Raw genomic sequence first — 20,998 nt, 5'->3', positions numbered from 1 at the left:
GCATCGCCGAGTGCGACCAGAAAAATAAAAATCAATAAAAATTAAAAGGGGAGGGTTGCTTCCGGGAACACAGTGGACAGACACACCGTCTCACACACACACACACACACACACAGACACTGACACACAAACACGCGTGTACGCCGGAGACTCACACGGGAAGGATGGGCAGGCAGCTCACAGAGTCACGGAACACCCTCAGCAGTGCCCAGCACACAGGCCGTGCTGCACGCAGAAAGACACACACACACTACACACTCTGATGCCCAAACAGACACACACTCACTGTCTCTCTCTCTCACACACACACACACACACACACACACACACACACATACTCTCTCTCTCTCACCTGCAGTGACACAACGCCAGGTCCACAGGCTGACACAGATACACACTCACCCTCACATGCACTCACGCAGACACGCACACGGTCACACACTCACCCAGGAACACACAAGCACACACTCACACACACACTCTCTCACCCATAGTCACACAACACAGTGTCACACAGATACACACTCACTCTCACACGCACTCACACAGACACACACACTCTCACACACTCAACCAGGAACACACACACACACACACACTCACACACTCTCTCACCCATAGTCACACAACAGTGTCCACAACCTCACACAGACACACACACCGTCACACACTCACCCAGGAACACACGAACACACACTCACACACACTCTCTCTCACCCATAGTCACACAACACAGTGTCACACAGATACACACTCGCTCTCACACGCATTCACACAGACACACACACGGTCACACACTCACCCAGGAACACACAAATACATACGCACACACTCTCTCTCAGTCACAGTCACACAACACAGTGTCAGACAGAGACACACAGATACACACCCGCTCTCACACGCACTCAGACACTCTCACACACTCACCCAGGAACACACAAATACATACTCACACTCACACACACTCTCTCTCAGCCATAGTCACACAGCACAGTGTCCACAACCTCACACAGACACACCCTCACACACACGCAGACACACACTGTCACACAATCACCCAGACATACACACTGTCACACACTCACCCAGCTGCACACACACTCACACACACACACACACTCTCTCCCACCCACAGCCACACAACAGTGTTCACAGCCTCCCACAGATACACACTCACCCTCACACTCATGCAGACATGCACACGGTCACACACTCACCCAGAAACACAGAAACACACACAGTCACACACTCACTCAGAAATTCTCTCTTGCCCATAGTCACACAACACTGTCTCCCCAGCCTCACACAGACACACACATTCACCCTCACACACACTCACACAGATACGCACACTCTCACACACTCACCCTGCTACACACACAGACACTCACACACCCTCTCACCCACAGTCAAAGAATACAGTCTCCACAGCCTAACACGCACACTCATGCTCACACACACACACACACACTCACGCAGACACGCACACTCTCACACCCTCACCCAGCTACACCCAAACACCCGCACTCACACCCACAACTCTCTGTCACACACAGCCCCAAGCCCTGCCCACGTCCTGTCGTCGTCTTTGGAGGAAGGAGAGGCCAGTGCCTGGGCCCCTCCGGCCGCCCGCGGGCAGCTGGTCAGGAGCAGTAGGAGGACCCGCAACCCCTGGACCTGGTGTGTGCGACGAAGACCCTGGTGTGTCCCCCCCAGAAGCCCACCCCCTCTTCCCACGAGGCTCGGGCTTTGTTGTGGGTCTTTGTGGGGAGGGGGTGGACGACGGCAGAAGTGGCCGCTGGCCCAAGACTCTTCAAGCAACTTCTGACACGCAGGGCTGGGACGTCCAAGTCCAGTCCAGTGGACACAGCTGTGCCCCCAAGCCCGGGACGCACAAACGAACTCCGAGACCCGTGGGTCAGGGGCCATCGCCTGGACAGCTGACCCCAGGGGTCCTCCAGGGAACGGAGGAGGACGAGTGACTCTCTTCACGACGGGTCACCCACTGGCCACGCCGCGTACACAGGGGGGTCCTGGCTCTGTCCGGGACCGGACACGTCGGAGTCTCCGGTGCAAGTGACCGGGCAGCGTTGGGTGACCACTGGTCCAGCCGGTCAAAGCTTTTGAGGCCCTTGTGTGCCACAGGCCCACGTGGCCGGGTCTTGGGTCTCCCTTGGGCGCAGGGCTTGGACCAGGCAAGGCTGTCCGTGACCGACTGGGGGTGGCTCTGGGTGCTGCCCTGGACAGTGCGGGGTGGACGTGGCCTGCAGGTACCCGAGGGCCCCCCGGGACTTCCCTTATACAGGGTCCCCCATTTGCCAGGGAGGTCTCGGCCATCTGCTCCCCTCACCCAAGGGGTACCCCCGTCTCTCCATTCCTCATCTCTCTTTCCCTCTCTCTCCTTCTCTCTCCTTCTTTCTCCCTCTCTCTCCTTCTCTCTCTCTCCCTCTCTCCTCTCTCCTTCTCTCTCCCCTCCTTCTTCCCTTCTCTCTCCTTCTCTCCTTCTCTCTCTCCCTCTCTCCTTCTCTCTCCTCTCCTTTCTCTCTCTTCCTCTCTCTCCCTTCCTTTCCCTCTCTCCATCTCTCTCTCCCTTTCTCCTTTTCTCTTCCCCTCTCTCTCCTTCTCTCCCTCCCTTTTTCTCTCTTCCTTTCTCCTTCTCTATGTCCCTTTCTCCTTCTCTCTCCCCATCTCTCTCTTCTTCTTTCCTTCTCTCTCTCCTTCTCTCCTTCACTTTCTCCCTCTCTCCTTCTCTCCCCCCTCTTAATCTCTCTCCCTCTCTTCTTTTCTTCTCTCTCCTCTCCTTTCTCTCTTTCTCTCTCCTTCTCTCCATCTCTCTCCCTCCCTCTCCCTCTCTCCTTTCTCTCTCTCTCCTTCTCTCTCCTTCTTTCCTTCTCTCTCCTTCTCTTTCTCCCCCTCTCCTTCTCTCTCCCTCCCTCTCCCTCTCTCTCCCTCTTTCCATCTCTCCCCCTCCATCTCCCTCTCTCCTCTCCCTCTCTCCCTCTCCCTCCATCTCTCTCCTTCTCTCTCCATCCCTCCCCATCTTCCTCTCCCTCCATCTCTCTCCCTCCATCTCCCTCTCCTCCTCTCCACAGTTCCATCCTCATCCCCGCTCCCCCCCCCCCCCAGGCGTCTCTCCATTTCTTCCCTTGGATTTCCATCTCTCTCCTGTTCCCTTCCATCCTTCTCTGCCTTCTCCCTCTGTCCTCTCTCGGGGTCTGATTCCCAGCTCGGACGCCCCCCTACCTGCACCCCACCACCTCCTTAGGGGAAGCCCGTGCGCCCACCCGGTGGTGGTTCCCTGAGTGTGTCGGGGGCATCCCCACCTCCTTAGGGGAAGCCGGTGCGCCCACCCGGTGCTGGTTCCCTGGGTGTGTTGGGGGCACCCCCACCTCCTTAGGGGAAGCCCGTGCGCCCACGCGGTGCAGGTTCCCTGGGTGTGTCGGGGGCGGCCGAGCCCCCCGGGGTGGGACCTTCCTCCCTGCGCCCCTCAGGCCCGCTGCGCGCCCGCCCGACAGCCCGCGCAGGCCCCGGGCGGGCGGGTGGGCGGTGGGCGCGCGCCTACCCTACCCGGGGCGGGCGCTTGGATGCATAATGCATGAGGGGTCGTTTGCGATTCCGTGTGATAACGCGCGCGCGCGCGCCTCCGCTTTGATTAGCCGGGCCGCCGCGACCCAAACCTGTTTGTTCAGTTGCAAGGGGGCCCCTTCGCCTGCCGCCTTTTGAAGTCCTGGCGGGGTGGGGTGGGGTGGGCTGCAGGGAGAGGCGGAGGGGAGGCGGCTCCCGAGTCCTCGCAGTCCTTCGCGCCTCCTCCTCCCCGACGCGTCCTCCCCAAGCGGGACCCGAGCATCCCCGGCGCGCGCGGTGTGGGTGTGGGTGTCGGTGCGCGCCCGGAGAGGCGCAGCGCAGCGCTCCGGAGACAGACTTGGGGAGACGCGCAGAGACGCGGGCCGGGCCCGAGGGGAGGAAAGACGGGAGGGAATAAGGAGGGAAGGAGAGAGGGAAGGAGAGACAGCAGAGAAAAGGGAGGGACGGAGGAAGAAGGGAAGGAGAAAGAGAGAGAGGAAAGGAGATATGGGAGGGAAGAAGGGATGGAAGGAAGGAGGGATGATAAGGAAGGTCATCCCGGAAAGGAGGAAGAGAGGGAGAGACGGAAGGAAGGAGGAAAAGAGAGAGGGAGGGGAGGAGGGAAGGAAGAAAAAAGGAAGGAAGGGAGGATGGGATGAGGGAGGGAAGGAAGGAGAAAGGAAGGATGGGAGGATGAAATGAGGGAAGGGAGGAGGGAAGGACGAAGGAAGGGAGAAGGAGGGATGGAAGAAAGGATGTTGGGAAGGAGGAAAGAAGAGGACATTGTGGAGGAAGGGAGGGAAGGGATGGATAAGGGGAAGAGAAGAAGAAACAAAAAAGAGGGAAAGGGAATTTAGGAAGGAATGGAAGGTAGGAAGGAAGGAAAAGAGGGAGGGAGGGGAGGAGGGATAGAGGGCAGAAGGAAGGAGGGAAAGGGAAAGATGGAAGAAAGGATAGAAGAAAGGATAGAAGGAAGAAAGGAGGAAACGACGGAAGGGAGAGCAGAAAAATGGAAGAGAAGAGGGGGAAATGAGGAAGGAAGAAGGGAAGTTAGGAAGGAAAAGGAAGAACGGATGAAAAGAAATAAAAATGAAGGAAAGGGAAGGGAAGGAAAGGAAGGAGGGAAGGAGGAAGGAAGGAAGGAAGGAAAGAAGGAAGGAAGGAAAGAAGGAAGGAAAGAGAAAGGAAGGAGGAAGGAAGGAAAGGAGGAAGGAAGGAAGGAAGGAAGAAGGGAAGGAAGGAAGGAAGGAGGAAGGAGGGAAAAGAAAAGATGAAAGAAAGGATAGAAGGAAGGAAGGAAGAAAGGAGGAAACGATGGAAGAAGGGAGGGCAGAAAAATGGAAGAGGAGAAATGAGGAAGGAAGAAGAGAAGTTAGGAAGGAAAAGGAAGAACAGATGAAAAGGAATAAAAATGAAGAAAAGGGAAGGAAAGGAAAGGTAGGAGGAAGGAGGGAAGGAAGGAAGGAAGGAAGGAAGAAGGGAAGGAAGGAAGGAAGGAAGGAAGGAAGGAAGCAGAGGAAGGGACCATCCCCAGCCCCCGAGAGCACGGACCCAGGGCGGGGGTCTGGGCTCTCCGCATGGGCCTGGGGCTGAGTTTCCTCGGCGGGACCCTCTCCCGGGGGGCTGTGAGCGGCAGACCCGGCCCTGGGAGACGCTGCGCGCACCAAACGCTCAGGGAGTTCGACCCCCAACCCACGGAAACGTCCCCGGGGCGGGGGGCGCGTCCCTCCACGTCCTCGCGGGGACCCGGGCGAAAGCGGCGCAGAGGGAGGGAAGAGAGAGGACCAAGGAGCAAGGAGGTTTATTAGCGGGGGGCCGGGGAGGGGGCGCATGGAACAGGCGGGTGACCCCTTCCAGAGTCCGCTGACAGATTCCGTGCGGCGGCGCGCGCACGAAGGGGGTCCCGGAGACGTAGGAAAATCGCCCCGTCACCACACACACACACACACACACACACACACACACACACACACACCGGTCGGTTCCGTGGGCAAGAGCGTCCGCGCCGCGGCGGACACGGCTTCCAAGCAACCGGTTTCCAAACCGTTTGTCCCAGCGCGACCAGGGCGCACCAAAGTGTACCGGTACCGCGGGCTGTCGGGGCCTTGGAGACCCTCCCGAGATGCTGGCGCCGGGCGCGCAGGAGGAGGAGGAGGAGGAGGAGGAGGAGGAAGAGGAGGAGGAGGAGGAGGAGGAGGAGAAGGAGGAGGAGGAGGAGGAGGAGGAGGAGGAGGAAGAATAGGTGGAGAGCCGAGCGCGCCCGCTCCAGAACCGTCAGCCGCCGACCTGGACTTGCTCCATCCGGGCACCCACGCGCGCTTCCTCCGAGGGCGCAGCCTCCAAGTGTCCGCAGGCCCTCCGGGGCGACTCTGGGGTCCGTCTCCTCCGCCAGGGCGCAGCTCCCGTTCCGGCGCGGGTGGAGACCTCTCCATCCATCCATCCATCTATCCATCCATCCATCCATCCATCCATCCATCCATCCATCCATCCATCCCCAACCGAGAGAGTCCTTTCTGCTCCAGCCAGTGAGAGAAGGAACGCGGGTACCTGTTTTGGAGACCGACGCCAGCCAGCGCCTGCACCCCGGGCGCTCTCTCTCTCTCTCTCTCTCTCTCTCTCTCTCTCTCTCTCTCTCTCTCTCTCCTCTCGTCTCTCGCTCTCTCCTCCTCAGCCTTCCAAATCAGCACCGTCACCTCTGCCCGACGCCCAACCGTGCTGAAATAAAACGCCAAGAAACGCAACCGGGGGAGGCCGGAGGTTGGGGGGTGGCGCGCGCCGGTGTGCGTGCGTGCGTCCGTCCGCCGCCGAGCCCGGAGCGTAATTGCCGCAGACGGAGCGCGCGCGCGGGGAGGGGGCGGGCGCGCGGGGTGGGTGGGTGGGTGGGTGGGTGGAGAGGTGGTGGTTGGGTGTGGGGGGGGTTGGGTTGGGTTGCCGGGGAGGAGGTAGCGGTGTATAAATACGGAGCCCTCAATTTGAAAGCCATAAATAACAGCGGGTCGGATCTGCCGCGCGCGCCGCGCCCGGCCGTCCCGACCGTCCGCTCCCCTGGGCGCGCGGGAGACGCAGCCCCCCGGGCCGGCTGCGCCGCGCCGAGCCCCCCGCGGACCCCCCGCCGCCCCGCGCCGCGATGGAGGAGCTCACCGCCTTCGTCTCCAAATCTTTCGACCAGAAAGCCAAGGAGAACGGCGGCGCAGGAGGCGGCGGCGGCGGCGGCGTGGGCGCCAAGAAAGATTCGATCACGTACCGGGAAGTTTTGGAGAGCGGACTGGCCCGCTCCCGCGAGCTGGGCATCTCGGAGCCGAACCTGCCGGACCTCGCCGAGGGCGGCGGCCACTGCCCGGTGCTTTTGTTCAAAGACCACGTGGACAGCGACAAGGACAAGCTCAAAGAGTTTGGCACGGGGAGGGTGGCCGAAGGTAGGTCAGCGAGCGCGCGGTCCCCGCGGCTCCGCGCCCCGCCGAGCGCGCGGGGAGAGGCCCCGGGCGCCGTGGCCGCGGGCCTTCCGTGGCGCCGGCCTTTCCAGCGCGCGCTCGGACGCCGGGACCCGGGGCGCCCGCTCGCCTGACTTTTGGCGAGCGGGGAGGTTACGCGTGGAACGGTGGCGGAGAGGCTGGAGGCGGACAGGGGCCTTGGCACGCGGCGCCGCCACCTCCAGAACTTCTCCCCGGGCGCGCCAACGTGCCGTCCACCCCGACCCCGGCCCAGGACCAAGCGACCGGTTGTTCCCGCTGCCCCTCGGCCGCGCGCCGGCGCGCGCAATACCCGGGCCGCGCCGGCGGCGTCTCCTTACCTCGCTCCGAGGCCCGGCTCGGGATGGGGCCAAGCGCCTGGTGCGGGTCGGGCCGACCCCGCGCGTTCCCGCCTCCTGCGCCTCCCAGGCCTCCGCATCCCCTCGCCCTTGAATCCGGAGAGGCGCGGGACCCCCGTTGTTGGAAGCCGCGTCTCCGCGCTCCTCGGCGCGGCGGCGAGCGGGTTTTCTCTCCCCGGAGCGCAGCCCTCGGTGCCGCGTCCCGTTTTTCTCTTCCCGACCAGGCGGCCCTGGTTCTGCGGCCCAAAGGCGAGGTGTCGAGGCAGATTTCTTTCCGGGCGTCCTGTGCGAGCTGGGTTGGGGTGGACCCCGCCGGTCACCTACTGCGTCTCCCCACTTAACAAACGGGGGCCACGATCAGCTCCACCAGGGGCCCGCAGAACGGAGCGGGGGTTTCTCAGGAGGTGTTGCAGAGCCTGGCTTTTCTTGACAAAGCAGCATCGCAGGGAGCGCTGAAGGCGTCCTGTTTTTGAGGAATGTCCCCCAAAAACAGTCCCCCCCAGAGCCCTCTTGCTGACTGGATTTTGTGTTCTGTGGAGACAGTCCCCGGGCTAAGGATCCAGCCTGTTCCTACGAGCTCATCCCGAAAGCTGCAGGCCACAGGGAAAGAACCCCACCAGCCCCTTCTCTGACCTAGTGCCCATGGGGGACACTGGTTTGCCCTGGCTTACTTCAGGGGACCACTCCCCTCTTTTTCTTCCCATGGGAACCCACCAGTGCCACCTCCTCGGGGCTAAGGACGGTGCAGTTTCGTTTTTCAGTGTACATGTGCGCCGGCCTCACACAAGCTCCAAGTACCAGCCGGAGAAACCTCCAGCTAATGTCCAGAAACTTGCCTCTTTTCCTCCACGAATGGACGGTCTGGTCCGGGGGTCTTTCCCTAGAGGCTGGGCCCCTCACAATGCCAGCCCCTCTGTGCCAGGCAGGGAAGGCCAGTTAGCCATGTAAACACACGCCTTTCAGCTTGGAAGGGCCAAGGAAAACCTTTCACGGAGTGCAGAGAAATCCCCAAGAGGGTCGTCATTCCCTCGTCCTGGGGGCACACAGACCCCGTAGCTAGAGCAGGCTGGACACCCACCAGCTTGGAGACCCTGGCCGGCGTGGAGCTCGGAGAGCTGAGTATACCCGGCAGGCATATTCGGGGTCGGAGCAGGGCTTTGGAAGGAAGCAAAAGGGTCCTGCCCAGGAAGGGTCCAGGCTTGCGGAACCAAGGGAGAATCTGGAGGAAGGTCAGTGAGGGAGAGACCTAGGTGGGAGCAGGAATTCTCGGAAACGCATTTTATCATTCCCGGAGAGAACGAAGGATCCTTGGGTATCCGGACGATGCCCTTAATTCTTCTCTGCCCGTCGCTATTGGCAAGTTCCTGAGTTTCTCCTGGGGCCTCGTGTGCCTTGCCTCGGACTGCCCTTGAGGGCCTGGGCCTGCCCTTGACACGGGGTGCGGGCCAGGGGGAGGAGGTGGCCAGCCCGGCCCGGCTGGCCAGGCTGGCCCCGTCCTTGGCATCGGGACGGGAAGGCAGCACAGGGACACAGATCCTGCAGGAAGTTGGAGTTCCCCGCGGCTTCAGTGGGTCCTGGAGACACTTTTCCTCCTGTGGGCTGACTTTAAGACGGGAAGAAGAGGAGGCAGCAAGACCTGGGCTGAGGGCTACTTCCCACCTGCCCACTCTGCTGAGTCCCCTGGAGCCTTGTGTCCTTGTGTCCGCTGAACACAAGAGGGGTAGCCCGTGAAAATGGACCTGGGTGCAGACGGACGAAAATCAAACAGCCGGCCACGTTCGGCTTATAGAGGCCACCACCGTATCAAGTCCAGTGCCCTGGGACACCCACCCAGTGACTAATGTCCCTCCAGGGTCCCGGAAACTGGAAGCAAGCCCTGGGCCAACTCTGTGTGTCTGTGTGTCTATGTGTGTGTGTGTCTGTGTGCGTGACAGGGCAGACCACCCACCCTTCCCTGGGTCCTTTCCTGCTGTTGGTTCTCGGGCTTGTAAGCCCAGTTAGGCCTGGAAAAACAACACACACCTGCCCAGAGCAGACACCCCATCCTGGGGGAACCCCAAGCTTGAGGTCTTTCTTCAAGGCAGAACAACGGAAAACTCACATTTAAGGAGCGAGGGAGAGAGAGAGAGAGAGCCGGGGAGAGAGGTGGTGATGCACCCGTTCTTCCATAAGTCAACAGATCCAGGGGCATAATTGGGCCAAGTTGATTAAGATGCCCAGTGCCCCCCGAGGGTTACCCTGAGGACTCCAAAGCGCCCAGCACGGTTTGTCGTGTCCTGCGCGCAGGCCGGGGCGTCAGGACACTCTGGGGTCGCCCGAGTTTTTGCACCCTGCACGGGCGCAAGGCGCATCCGGCCTAGCAAGAAAGCGCGCGCGTGGTGCGCAGGGGCCCAGTGGGAGCGCGCGGGGCTGCCTCTCCATGCGCGCGTGTGTGTCTGTGTGTGTTTGTGCGTGTGTTCGGGGCTCGGGCCGCTCAGCCCTGTGACCCCCCACCCCCACCGCCTCCCCCGGTCCGCCCTCCTCCCCGACCCCGCAGGCCTTTACGACTGCAAGGAGAAACCGCCGCGCGACGACGTCAAGTCCGAGGACGAGGACGGACAGACCAAATTGAAGCAGCGGCGCAGCCGCACCAACTTCACGCTGGAGCAGCTCAACGAGCTGGAGCGGCTCTTCGACGAGACACACTACCCCGACGCCTTCATGCGGGAGGAGCTCAGCCAGCGGCTGGGGCTGTCGGAGGCGCGGGTGCAGGTAAAGGGAGGGCCGCGAGGAGGGCGCACGCAGCGCACGGGACACGCGCGCGGGGCGCACGGAGCGGGGGTCTCCGGCCCGAGGCGCGCGCGCGGGCGCGCGGGCTTTGCAGCCGGCCCCGCTAGACCGGGGGGCGCGCCTGGGGGCGACCCTGTCCCCTCACTCATCTGCCACCCCGCAGCGGCCTGGGCACTCCCGGAGGCGCTGGAGAGGTCGGCGGGGGCTCGCTCCCCGGCGGCGGCGGCGGCGCGCGGGGCGTCTTTTCTGAGCTCCGCGCCTCGCCCGCTCCCTTCGTCCCGAGCCGGGCCCGGATTAGCCGGGGCGCGCAGCCGCCGGGGGCCTCGGGGAGCCCGGGGTGGGGGGCGGCGGCCCGGAGCGCGCGGAGCCAGCCAGACTCTCCATCTGCCGCATCTCCGTCTGCGCCCACGGGCCGCGGGGACCGCGGGAGGCACTTGTGCGCGCGGAGAAGGGCCGCGGGGAAGCCGGGCTGGCATTAAATATACTAATTTATTGGAGGGCTGGTCGGGGGGGAGGAGGGGGCGGCTGGCGAGCGGAGCGCCGTCCCGTCCGGAGGGGCCTCGTCCCCTCCCCTCCCCTCCCGAGCGAGCGCCGAGCTGCGCGGGGCTGAGCCCCCTCGGCTGGGCGGTCCCCTGGGTCTCGCGGGGGGCGGGAGGGCGGAGAGGGGATTTCTGTACAGGTTGGCAGGAGGGCCCTGGAGAGTCGGAGAGACGGGGGTCAGGCTGGCCGGGGCTCTGGGGACCCGTTTTAAATACATAGAATTAATATTACCAACTCGGGGGCGGAGGAGGCAGGGGAGCTTGCTGGAGAGGTTTTATTTGTGCAAGGAATATGCAAAACGGGGCAGAGGCTGGCTGCTTTGATTTTGTTTTTTTCTTTTTGCAAAGGGCTGCCGGTAAAAACATCCATTTGCTCCTGGGGACCGGGGCCCCTCGGCGCCTCGCACCCACCACCCCAGCACACAGACAAACAGACAGACAGACAGACAGACACCTTCAAGTTGCAGGGAAAAGGGTTAGCCATAAAAGCGGAGAGACTGTTGCAGGTTGGGTCCCCAGGCTGGTTGCTTGCTTGCAAGGCTTAGAAGCTCCTCTAAGTTGAATTGGTGGAAAACCCCACCCTGACCCCAGTTCCCCCCACCAGGATGTGTTTCAACCCTCACCCGGGGTCCGCCCGGCTCCAAGGCCATCTGTGGGTCCTGGTGCTCCCTCCCCCCCCCCCAGTCCCCCGTTCTCCGGGAAGACGGATGGGTCTTCAGCGCACAAATTAATGAAAAGATGAAACTTTTGCTGAAGGGGACATCGACGTCCCTGTCATCTCCCGGTCTCCCGCCCGGCGGCCGGCTGCGTTCCGTAATATCTCGCCGGCCGTGATGCACTGTTTTCTATAAAAATAAATTACTCGTAATTAAATTCCGCACTCTTTCTTCCAGTATAGTCTATTACTGACGGGAGCCCGCACACCTGGGCGGGACAAGGCAGCGTGCGTGGTCGCCGGGAATTTGTTCTGGGGGGGGAGAGAGAGAGAGAGAGAGAGAGAGAGAGAGAGAGAGAGAGAGAGAGAGAGAGGCATTTGGTGAGCACGCCGGTTTGTTCGTTCTCGTGGACGGTCTGCCAGCGTGGACAAGACCGTGTCCATCATAATGAAAATAAACCAGGCTCATGCAGAGGGAGGTAGCTTGGTTGATTTTTGTACTGTGCACAGAACGGGAAAAAAATTGTGCAGGGCAGACAGAGGCAAGGAAGAGGAGTCCTGAGGGGGGAAAAAAAATCAATTATGGAGAGTTCCTTGGGGAAGCCCCGGGGAAGGCTGACCCCCTGGCGGGCCGCGGAGAAGGTCTGTAGTGCTATTGTGTCTTATTCCTGGGTCCTTGGGTCCGCCCGCCCGCCCCGAGCCCGGGCTCGCGTTTCAATCTGGCGGTGGAAATTCGCTGTAAATAAATTGCAGAACCCGGAGAAGAGGCCGCTTATTAACCTTTTGTTTTGGGTGCTGGGGGTCCGGAGCAGAGCCGGGCGCCAGCCACGCAGCTGTCTCGGTGATAATGGAAAGTTATGAGGCCGCTCCTCGGAGCACCGCCGTAATTCAATTACAACAAATATCTTTGGGTTTATGGCGCAGAGCTAAATTAAATGTCATTATTCACTGTCTGTAATGGAAATCAAAAGGAAATTGCATTAGCGCGCACGCGTGCAGGGCCGCAGGAAACGGCCAAAGTGGCGTCTAATGAAGAAATAACTGTCGAGACTAGTGTTCCAGGCTTCACTTACCATATTCACGGCTAATTGGAATTGATCGGGGATCACCCCAAGACTGATTTATTAGCACCGAACGCGGCCGGCTAATTCGTCACTTTTATGCGCCGTCCTCGTCCTCGTCTTGTCTTCCGTGGGGTTTTCTTGCTCCCTTTCTTTTTTCCTGTTTTTTTTTTGGGACAGGGGGATCACACCCTGCGATGCTCAGGGGTTCCTCCTGGCTCATGGACTCAGGAATCACTCCTGGCGGTGCTCAGGGGGACCCTATGGGATGCTGGGAATCGAACCCGGGTCATCTGCACGTTTAGGGGAGAGATCGGAAGGTTTCAGACTGCTGTGAGCTGAGTTCGGTGTCTCCCCGAAGAAGCCCCTGGGCTCAGAAACGGTTTCCCCCGCCCCCCAGGACACACACCCACACCCAGAGAACCTTCTGACTCAGTGGGGTGCCTGGATGTCCAAAAGATTTTCTTTGCACTTGAAAGTTGGGGCTGTGGGGGGTTGGTTCCCTGTCTCAGAGAAGAATTCAGAAAACCTGGCCTGGCAAAGTTGCTTTTTTTTGTTTTTCTTTTTGTTTCTATTTTTTTTTTCTTTTCCTCAGACTCCCCGGATTCTCCCAAGACTGCTGCTGCTGTAAGACTCAGCGCTTTGCTGGGGGATTTCTGGAGAGGTTTCAATAAGGCTGGGAACTTTTTTTTTTTGTTCTTCCTCAGTGCCTGTGGGCCTGGGGGGGGGGGGCGGGGGGAGTTCCTTGGCCATCCTGGAGAAGATAATCCTGTAAACCCCAGAGAACCTGGGGGGAAAAAAAACCCACCTCCTGATCTGGGCAAACTCATCGCAGATGGTGGAACCAGGCACAGACGAGGACAGTGTTATTTATTTATTTATTTATTTATTTATTTTTGGTAAGCAATGGGCAATTATCCAGCACCGTCTGTGTGTGTGTGTGTGTGCGTGTGTGTGTGTGTTGTAACTTTCGACCAAGCGCTGCATTCATATACTCATTTATTTTGGAGGAGGGAGTTGTCGCCTGAATATGGAGATCAGACGGGGCTTTCGCGGGACCAATTAGGGGTCTTCTTCTCATCTTTCCTTATAAGCACTGCCGTGGCAAAATAAATAATAACTAAATAAATCAGAGGTATTTGCAGGGTGGGAGAGAGAGAGAGAGATAGAGGGAGGGAGGGAGGGAGGGAGAGAGAGATAGAGGGAGGGAGGGAGGGAGAGAGAGAGAGAGAGAGAGAGAGAGAGAGAGAGAGAGAGAGAGAACAGTGAAACAGTGGAGGGGAAAAGCTGTTTGCTTCGAACATGGTCACCCCAGGTTTCATCCGAGGCAACTCCGTTATAACTCCCTGAGCTCCATCACCCTGGAGTGCAGAGCCAGGCGTGGGAGCCCCCGAGCACCATCAGCTGTGACCCCACCCCCAAACCAAAAGGAAAACAAACAAACAAACAAAAACCAGCCAAATTAATGTGTGTATTCACTCCCCGTATTCGTATTGGGGGGCGGGGGGGGGGGAGTTCTGTGTTTTTCTGTGCATAGATGCTGAATTCCTGCACTGCAGGGAGCAGTCTCAGCCAACATCGGAGATAAGCTGGAACCCCTACGGGGGCGGGCGGGGGCGCGTCTCACAGACATTGGGAAGGGCTGGGCCAGGTCCTTAGCAGGAAGGAGCCTCACCTCGCGGGGTCCCAGGGGTGCCAGCTCAGTGGCCGCCGCCCGTCTGTCTCTGTCTCTTCAACCTGCAGGTTTGGTTCCAGAACCGAAGGGCCAAGTGTCGAAAGCAGGAGAATCAGATGCACAAAGGTGTGTCCTGATGGTGGTGGTGGGGGGGGGGGGTTTCCTGTGATATTTTAGGGGGAGGGCGAGGGTCCGCTCTGGACACAGGCTCCTGCTCACGCCGCTTCCTTTTGCAGGAGTTATTCTGGGCACCGCCAGCCACCTGGACGCGTGCCGAGTGGCCCCGTACGTGAACATGGGGGCCTTGCGGATGCCTTTCCAACAGGTAACCTGCTTCTCCGTCCTCCCCGCCCCCCGGAGCGGGTGGGGTGGGCGGGCGGGCAGAGGGAAGGGAAGCCCACCACCAGGCAACAGCCCGCCTGCCCTGGGCCCGCCGCCAGCCCAGCTCAGGAGGAAGAAAGCCTCTCCTTTTTTACAAGGCGGCATTCACGGGGCCCTGGGGTCCTTATGAAAATCACGCCATAAAACTGGCAGGGAGGCCAGGCTCTGGGCTTCGCTGGAGGACGGACGGGGGTGCGGAAACCCCCCTCCCCCGTAGTAGAGGCGGCATTGAGAACCCAGAGGTGGGCGCGGAAATCCCACCCACCCTGAGCCACCCACCCGGTTCCCCCCACAGTCTTCTTGGGGGCGGGAGAGAGGAGTCAGTGAGTCCCCGTGTCCCCTCCCGGTGCCTTTCCCCGGCCATGGGGGTCTTGGCACCTCCCCGTAGGCAGCCTGTGGGGCGCGGGGTGGGGGGATCTTCAGGGCTGAGCCGGCAGCTGGGACCGCCCACGTCACGGCCAGGGCTGGTGCCAGGGGCAGGTGGGGGTCCCGGGTGGGGGTCCCCACGTGGCGGGGCGGGGGAGGGGGGTGTCTGGCAAACAGAACCTGGATGCCCAGCGTGTGGGGTTCTGGGCATGCCAGGACCCAGAGAGAGAGAGAGAAGGACGGGAGAATCGGAACCAGCCCCATCACACGGCTTGGCTGCACGTGTGCTCACGTGTGTGTGTGTGTGTGTGCACCTGTGAACGTGTCTATGATCATGTAGGTACCGGTGAGGTGTGTTTGTGTGCACGGCTGCACAGACACACATGCCCACACACACATGCACGTAGTCACGTGTCTAGGCGTGACGGGTTGTGAGTCTGCAACCATTGGGCGTGTGTGTGTGTGTGCGCACCTGTGTACGTGCATGTGATCATGTAGGTACCGGTGAAGTGTGTTTGTGTGCACGGCTACTCAGACACACATGCCCACACACATGCATGTAGTCATGTGTCTGTGCGTGACGGGTTGTGAGTCTGGAACCATTGTGTGTGTGTGTGTGTGCACCTGTGTATGTGCATGTGATCATGTAGGTACCGGTGAAGTGTGTTTGTGTGCACGGCTGCTCAGACACACATGCCCACACACATGCATGTAGTCACGTGCCTGTGCGTGACGGGTTGTGTGTCTGCGACCATGGTTGTGTGTGTGTTTGTGCATGGGTGTTCTGCATCTGCATGTGTCTGTCTTTACATAGGAAAGCGTGTCTGTGTCTCTTTGCCTGCTCGGCATGTATGCCTGCGTTCTGTTCCATGCGTGTGTAAGCATGTGCACGCATGTGGACGCACACATTCGTGTGTTATGTGTGCGTATGCTTTGGTCCACATGTCCATGTGTGCTTCTATGTGCATATCTACAGCTCCGTGTGTGTCTGCATGCGTGTACACATGTGTGCACTTCTCATGTCTGTGCACGTATGGTCGCATGCAGGCATGACCCACATCTGGGTCTGTGCCATGCAGGTGTGTGTACGCATAGACATGCCAGAGCCACACGTCTGTGTGTTCTATCCGTGTGCGCACGGGACTGTGCATATGGGCGCAGATCCATGTGTGCTCTACGTGTGCTTCTGCATGTGCATGTGTGTGCACATGTGTGTACTGCTTGTGTCTGTGTACATATGGTCGCGTGCATGCATGACACATACCTGCGTACACACACGCACCCACAGCCACACGTCTGCATGTTCTATCAGTGTGCGCACGGGACTACGCATATGGGCACGGATCCATGTGTGCTCTATGTGTGCTTCTGTGTGTGCATGTGTGTGTACACTGCTCATGTCTGTGTACATATGGTCACGTGCACACATGACACATACCTGCGTACACACAGACGCATCCACAGCTACACGTCTGCGTGTTCTGTCTGTGTGCGCACAGGACTACGCATATGGGCAACAGATCCATGTGTGCTCTATGTGTGCTTCTGCGTGTGCATGTGTGTGCATGTGCGTGTACTGCTCACGTCTGTGTGCATATGGTTGCGTGCACGCATGACACATACCTGCATACACACACGCATGTACAGTCACATGTCTGCATGTTCTACTCGTGTGCACATGGGACTACGCATATGGGCACAGATACATGTGTGCGCTAAGTGTTCTTCTGCGTGTGAATGTGTGTGCACACATGTGTACTGCTCATGTCTGTGTACATATGGTCGCATGCACACATGACACATACCTGCGTACACACACACATCAATAGCCACACATCTGCATGTTCTATCCATATGTGCATGGGACTACACGTATGGGCACAGATACATGTGTGTTCTATGTATGCTTCTGCGTGTGCATGTGTGTGCACACGTGTGTACTGCTCACGTCTGTGTACATATGGTCGCGTGCATGTGTGACACATACCTGCGTACACACACATGCACCCACAGCCACACATCTGCGTGTTCTATCCGTGTACACACAGGACTACACATATGGGCACAGATCCATGTGTGTTCTATGTGTGCTTCTGCGTGTGCATGTGTGTGCACATGCGTGTACTGCTCACGTCTGTGTGCATATGGTTGCGTGCACACGTGACACATACCTGCGTACACACACGCGCACCCACAGCCACACGTCTGCATGTTCTATCCATGTACACACAGGACTACGCATATGGGCACAGATCCATGTGTGTTCTCTGCGTGTGCATGTGTGTGTGTGGTTGCACATGTGTTCGCCGGTTGCATCAACAGACACCAAGCGTGGGGGGGGGCATCGGGGAACTTGAGAGTCCTGCGTGGGGGTTCCAGGTGCAGAGGGGTCCCTCTACACGGGTCAGGGTGACCAGGCCCCCTTTGGCTGAGGGCGGCTGCCTCCCCGTGCCAGGCTCTGTTGGGCGCCAGACCCCGCGTGGCAAAGGGGCGTTTGCAGTGGACACCAGAGAGAGCCTGAACGGGAGAGGAGTGACCGGTGGGCGCATCTGAGGCTCAGGGGAGTGATGCCCAGGGCTGGAGCTGGGAGGAGTCTGATGCCCCTGGAAGGAGTGTCCACCTGGGCCAGGGCCCTCCCCAAGGGGCAGAAGGTGGGGAGAGTCTGGGGGTCCCCGGGCAGGGACTCTGGCCACTCACCCGCTCACGGGGGGCTGCCCTTTCGCCCCCACCCCGGCAGGTCCAGGCCCAGCTGCAGCTGGAGGGCGTGGCGCACGCCCACCCACACCTCCACCCGCACCTGGCGGCGCACGCGCCCTACCTGATGTTCCCGCCGCCCCCCTTCGGGCTGCCCATCGCCTCGCTGGCCGAGTCCGCGTCGGCCGCCGCCGTAGTGGCCGCGGCGGCCAAGAGCAACAGTAAGAACTCCAGCATCGCCGACCTGCGGCTCAAGGCGCGCAAGCACGCCGAGGCGCTGGGACTCTGACCCCGTCGGTCCGTCCGTCGTCCGTCGTGGGCTCCGCGGCGCGCGCCCCTCCCCGGCCCGCTGCCCACCCCCGAGAGCGCGACAGCAGAACCCCCCTGACCGACCTCCCTCTCCCCTGGACGCCGGAGAGCCAGCCGGGGCGCGGCCCTTGGAAGGACCCCGCGCGCGCGCGCGGCACCCCTCCTCTCCAAATTACGCGCTGCTGGAGACGCACCTGGCGTGTGCGCGCGCGCGCTCTTGGGGCACTTTTTGGGGCGCGCGTTCCAAGTCCCCCCAGCGCGCCTCCGTGCGCCCCCCGCGCCCGCTCCCCGGATCAATGCATGCGGCCTCGCTCCCCACGTCTCAGGCCTGCCAGCCTGTCTCACTGCAGAGCCGGGCACCGGCACGGAGCGGCGTCCCCAGAATGCCCGTTGGTTGGTTGGTTGGTTGGTTGGTTGGTGGGTGGGTGGGTCGCCGACGCGCGCAGCCTTGCAGTGCAGAGAACTGACCCCACCGGTGACCTCCAGGGAAGAATGTGAATTGTCGTCCGCTTGCAACTTCACTGGCCACGCTGCGCCCTGCCTGTGCGCCCCTCCGACTTCAGCAATAAACAGCCAAGGAAGACGCCAGGCGGGGGTGTGAGGGTGCCTAGTGTGTGTGTGTGGGTGTGGGGAGGTGGCGGGGTCCTGACTTGGTATCCGAGTAGGATGCCAAGAGTCACCCCGACTTCTCCTGAACGCACTGCCCGCCCTCACCTCTCCTGGGCACTGGCTTTGGAATTCCTGGTGCCACGGAAAACCGGACCCTGGATGGCTTTTCCCCATCTGCAATTCCCGAGCTGAACTTTTTTTTTAAAAGAAAAATTTTTTTTTCTTTGTTTCCCGAATGCAGAAGCGAAATTCCTTGCACCCGGGGATGGGAGACAGACAGACAGACAGACAGACAGGGGTGGAGGAGGGCATGGGAGGGGGCCCAGAGAGAGAAAGAGAGAGAGAGAGGAGAGAGAGACTCGCAGCATTAACTTGACTGAAATGCAATTTACATGCAGAATCGTGCAATACTGTACATATTATAGATTTAAAAATAAAAATTTTGGGGGGAGTAAGCCTCGAAGGGCCTTTGTGTTCCTCCTGAACCTTTCTGGCTGTGGGCTCAGGACTCTGGGGTATGTCGGGGTGGGGGCTCCTGGGGACTGTAAGGACATGGAGTTTGCTTTGCTGTGGGTGGTCCCGGTACAGGACTGGGGTGGGGGGTGATGTCAGAGTGTGTACCAAGCCCCTTTCGGACGGACGGGGAGAGACACTTCTTTGGTGGTCGCCCAGATTGCGTGTTGGAAGGGAATGTGGCTTTTGTCAATCTTCTCTTTCTCCCTTCCGGACATCTTTAGGGTGTCCACCACCCACGGACCCCACCTGTACCCCTCAATCACATGTGGTCCACGTAGCACCCAGGGTCAGCCGCAGGGCGGCGGAGTGGTTTGCCCCCATCCTTACCAAAGTGTTTGCCGGGGCCGGGTGTGAGATTCGCCGGGCGCTGGAATTCCAGGCTCGGCTCAGGGCTGGCGTTCCACACGCAGAATTGTGTGGGCTTCTCCGAGTCTCCGTTTGGCGGTGTTCGATTGCCCCCAGACCCTTCTCCTGCATTGGTCCGTGCCCGAGTGGGTTTGGGTGTAAGCGAAACAACAACAACAACAGAAATAAACCCGCACCGGCGGAAAGTTCTTTTCCCTGGAAAGCGGGTTGGGTTGAATCTTTTTTCCAGGAAGCCGGAACGCAGCCTCTCGGACTCGCCTCTTCGGAAATCCTCCACACCGCCGGCCGAATCAAAGGGCCCCTTCAAAAAAAAAAAAAAAAAGACGGGGAAACAAAGTTCTTTCTTTTCTTTCTTTCTTTTTTTTTTTCATTCGTTCTGAAATTTTAGAAGATCCCGGCCGCCGGGCAGAGCCCTCGGAAGGAAGCCAGGCGTTTTCAAATCACTGGCACCTTTCGGCCGAGACGTTAACGGCGTTGTGGCCTTGGCTGGCGGCTCGGAAACGTCCGCCAGGTAATGGAGAAGCCCCGACTAAGTGGTACCTCCCCCGTGCCCGGCATTGCCTCACTTGGCAAGTGTTGGAGTTCAGGGTTTGTGGTGATTCCCCGATACCATGAGTTCTTGCAAGCAACACGGGCACAGTTCATCACGGGCAGAGAGGTTGCCCGGATGCCCGGCGTAGCTCATGACAGTGCCCAAGATCCGTTTCCCCTGGAGAGAGGAGCCGTGTGACCTCCTGATCCTGCACAAAGCCGACAACTGGGTTGTGTACGTGGCCTGTCGGTAGCCCACGAGGCCACGGAGAAGCCCTCTGGGTTTCAGCTGGTACTGCGCCGTCTCTGAGCTCCTTGTTCGGGGGAAGGAAGGTCTCGGCGATTTCTCCTGGTCTTGCTCACCGTGACCCTGTGGGCACGTGGCCAGGCTGGGGGGCTGCCTGGTGTCCGGTCTGTGCGCTGGGCGGTCCTTGAACCAGCAAACCAGCTCCGCAGGGCTGTGTCTTGGAGGCCATAAGAACCGATAATCACCTGGGGCTGGAGCGAGGAGGGCATTGGCGTGGCATGAGGCCGACCCGGGTTCGATTCCCAGCATCCCCTAGGGTCCCCCGAGCACCGCCAGGAGCAATTCCTGAGTGCAGAGCCAGGAGGAACCCCTGAGCATCGCTGGGTGGGACCCCAAAAGCAAAATTAAAATTTTTACGACTGTACCACTCATCCCAGAGAGGTGGGTGGGGGGTTTCGAAGCTCCCCAAAGCTCGGTGGGTGTCTCCACAGTGGCGTGAGGAAGAAGAAGAAGAAGAAGAAGAAGAAGAAGAAGAAGAAGAAGAAGAAGAAGAAGAAGAAGAAGAAGAAGAAGAAGAGGAGGAGGAGGAAGAGTTTTTTCTTTCTTTCTTTCTGTCTTCCTTTCTTTCTTTCTTTCTTTCTTTCTTTCTTTCTTTCTCTTTCTCTCTCTTTCTCCCTTTCTCTTTCTTTCTTTCTTTCTTTCTTTCTCCCTTTCTTTCTTTCTTTCTTTCTCTCTTTTTTCTTCTTTCTTTCTTTCTTTCTTTCTTTCTTTCTGTCTTCCTTTCTTCTTCTTTATTTCTTTCTCTTTCTCTCTCTTTCTCCCTTTCTTTCTTTCTTTCTTTGTTTCTCTCTTTCTCTCTTTCTTTCTTTCTTTCTTCCCTTCTTTCTTTCTTCTTTCTTTCTTTCTTT

The 20,998-nt window shown here is 59.4% G+C and overlaps 1 protein-coding gene across 1 annotated transcript; it reads left to right on the top strand.

The window, feature by feature from the left end:
• The first annotated feature begins 6,691 nt into the window (after positions 1-6,691).
• On the top strand, positions 6,692-17,803 carry LOC130019019 (SHOX homeobox). Its single transcript, XM_056109644.1, has 5 exons — positions 6,692-6,980; positions 9,909-10,123; positions 14,140-14,197; positions 14,308-14,396; positions 17,556-17,803. Exons 1-5 carry the CDS (start codon positions 6,692-6,694, stop codon positions 17,799-17,801), a joined length of 897 nt encoding a protein of 298 aa, XP_055965619.1. The 3' UTR covers positions 17,802-17,803.
• Positions 17,804-20,998: the final 3,195 nt, after the last annotated feature.

Source organism: Sorex fumeus, unplaced genomic scaffold, assembly GCF_029834395.1.
Source record: "Sorex fumeus unplaced genomic scaffold, SorFum_2.1 ptg000374l, whole genome shotgun sequence".
Taxonomy (NCBI): domain Eukaryota; kingdom Metazoa; phylum Chordata; class Mammalia; order Eulipotyphla; family Soricidae; genus Sorex; species Sorex fumeus.
The sequence above is the reverse complement of the archived record's forward strand: the minus strand, read 5'-3'. Positions and strand labels throughout refer to the sequence as shown.

Bases quoted from the DNA above. Each gene is read 5' to 3' on its own strand.
- LOC130019019 (XM_056109644.1), top strand. From the start codon at position 6,692: ATGGAGGAGCTCACCGCCTTCGTCTCCAAATCTTTCGACCAGAAAGCC. The intron at 6,981-9,908 runs GTAGGTCAGCGA...CCGACCCCGCAG, and splicing joins CACGGGGAGGGTGGCCGAAG to GCCTTTACGACTGCAAGGAG. The intron at 10,124-14,139 runs GTAAAGGGAGGG...TTCAACCTGCAG, and splicing joins TGTCGGAGGCGCGGGTGCAG to GTTTGGTTCCAGAACCGAAG.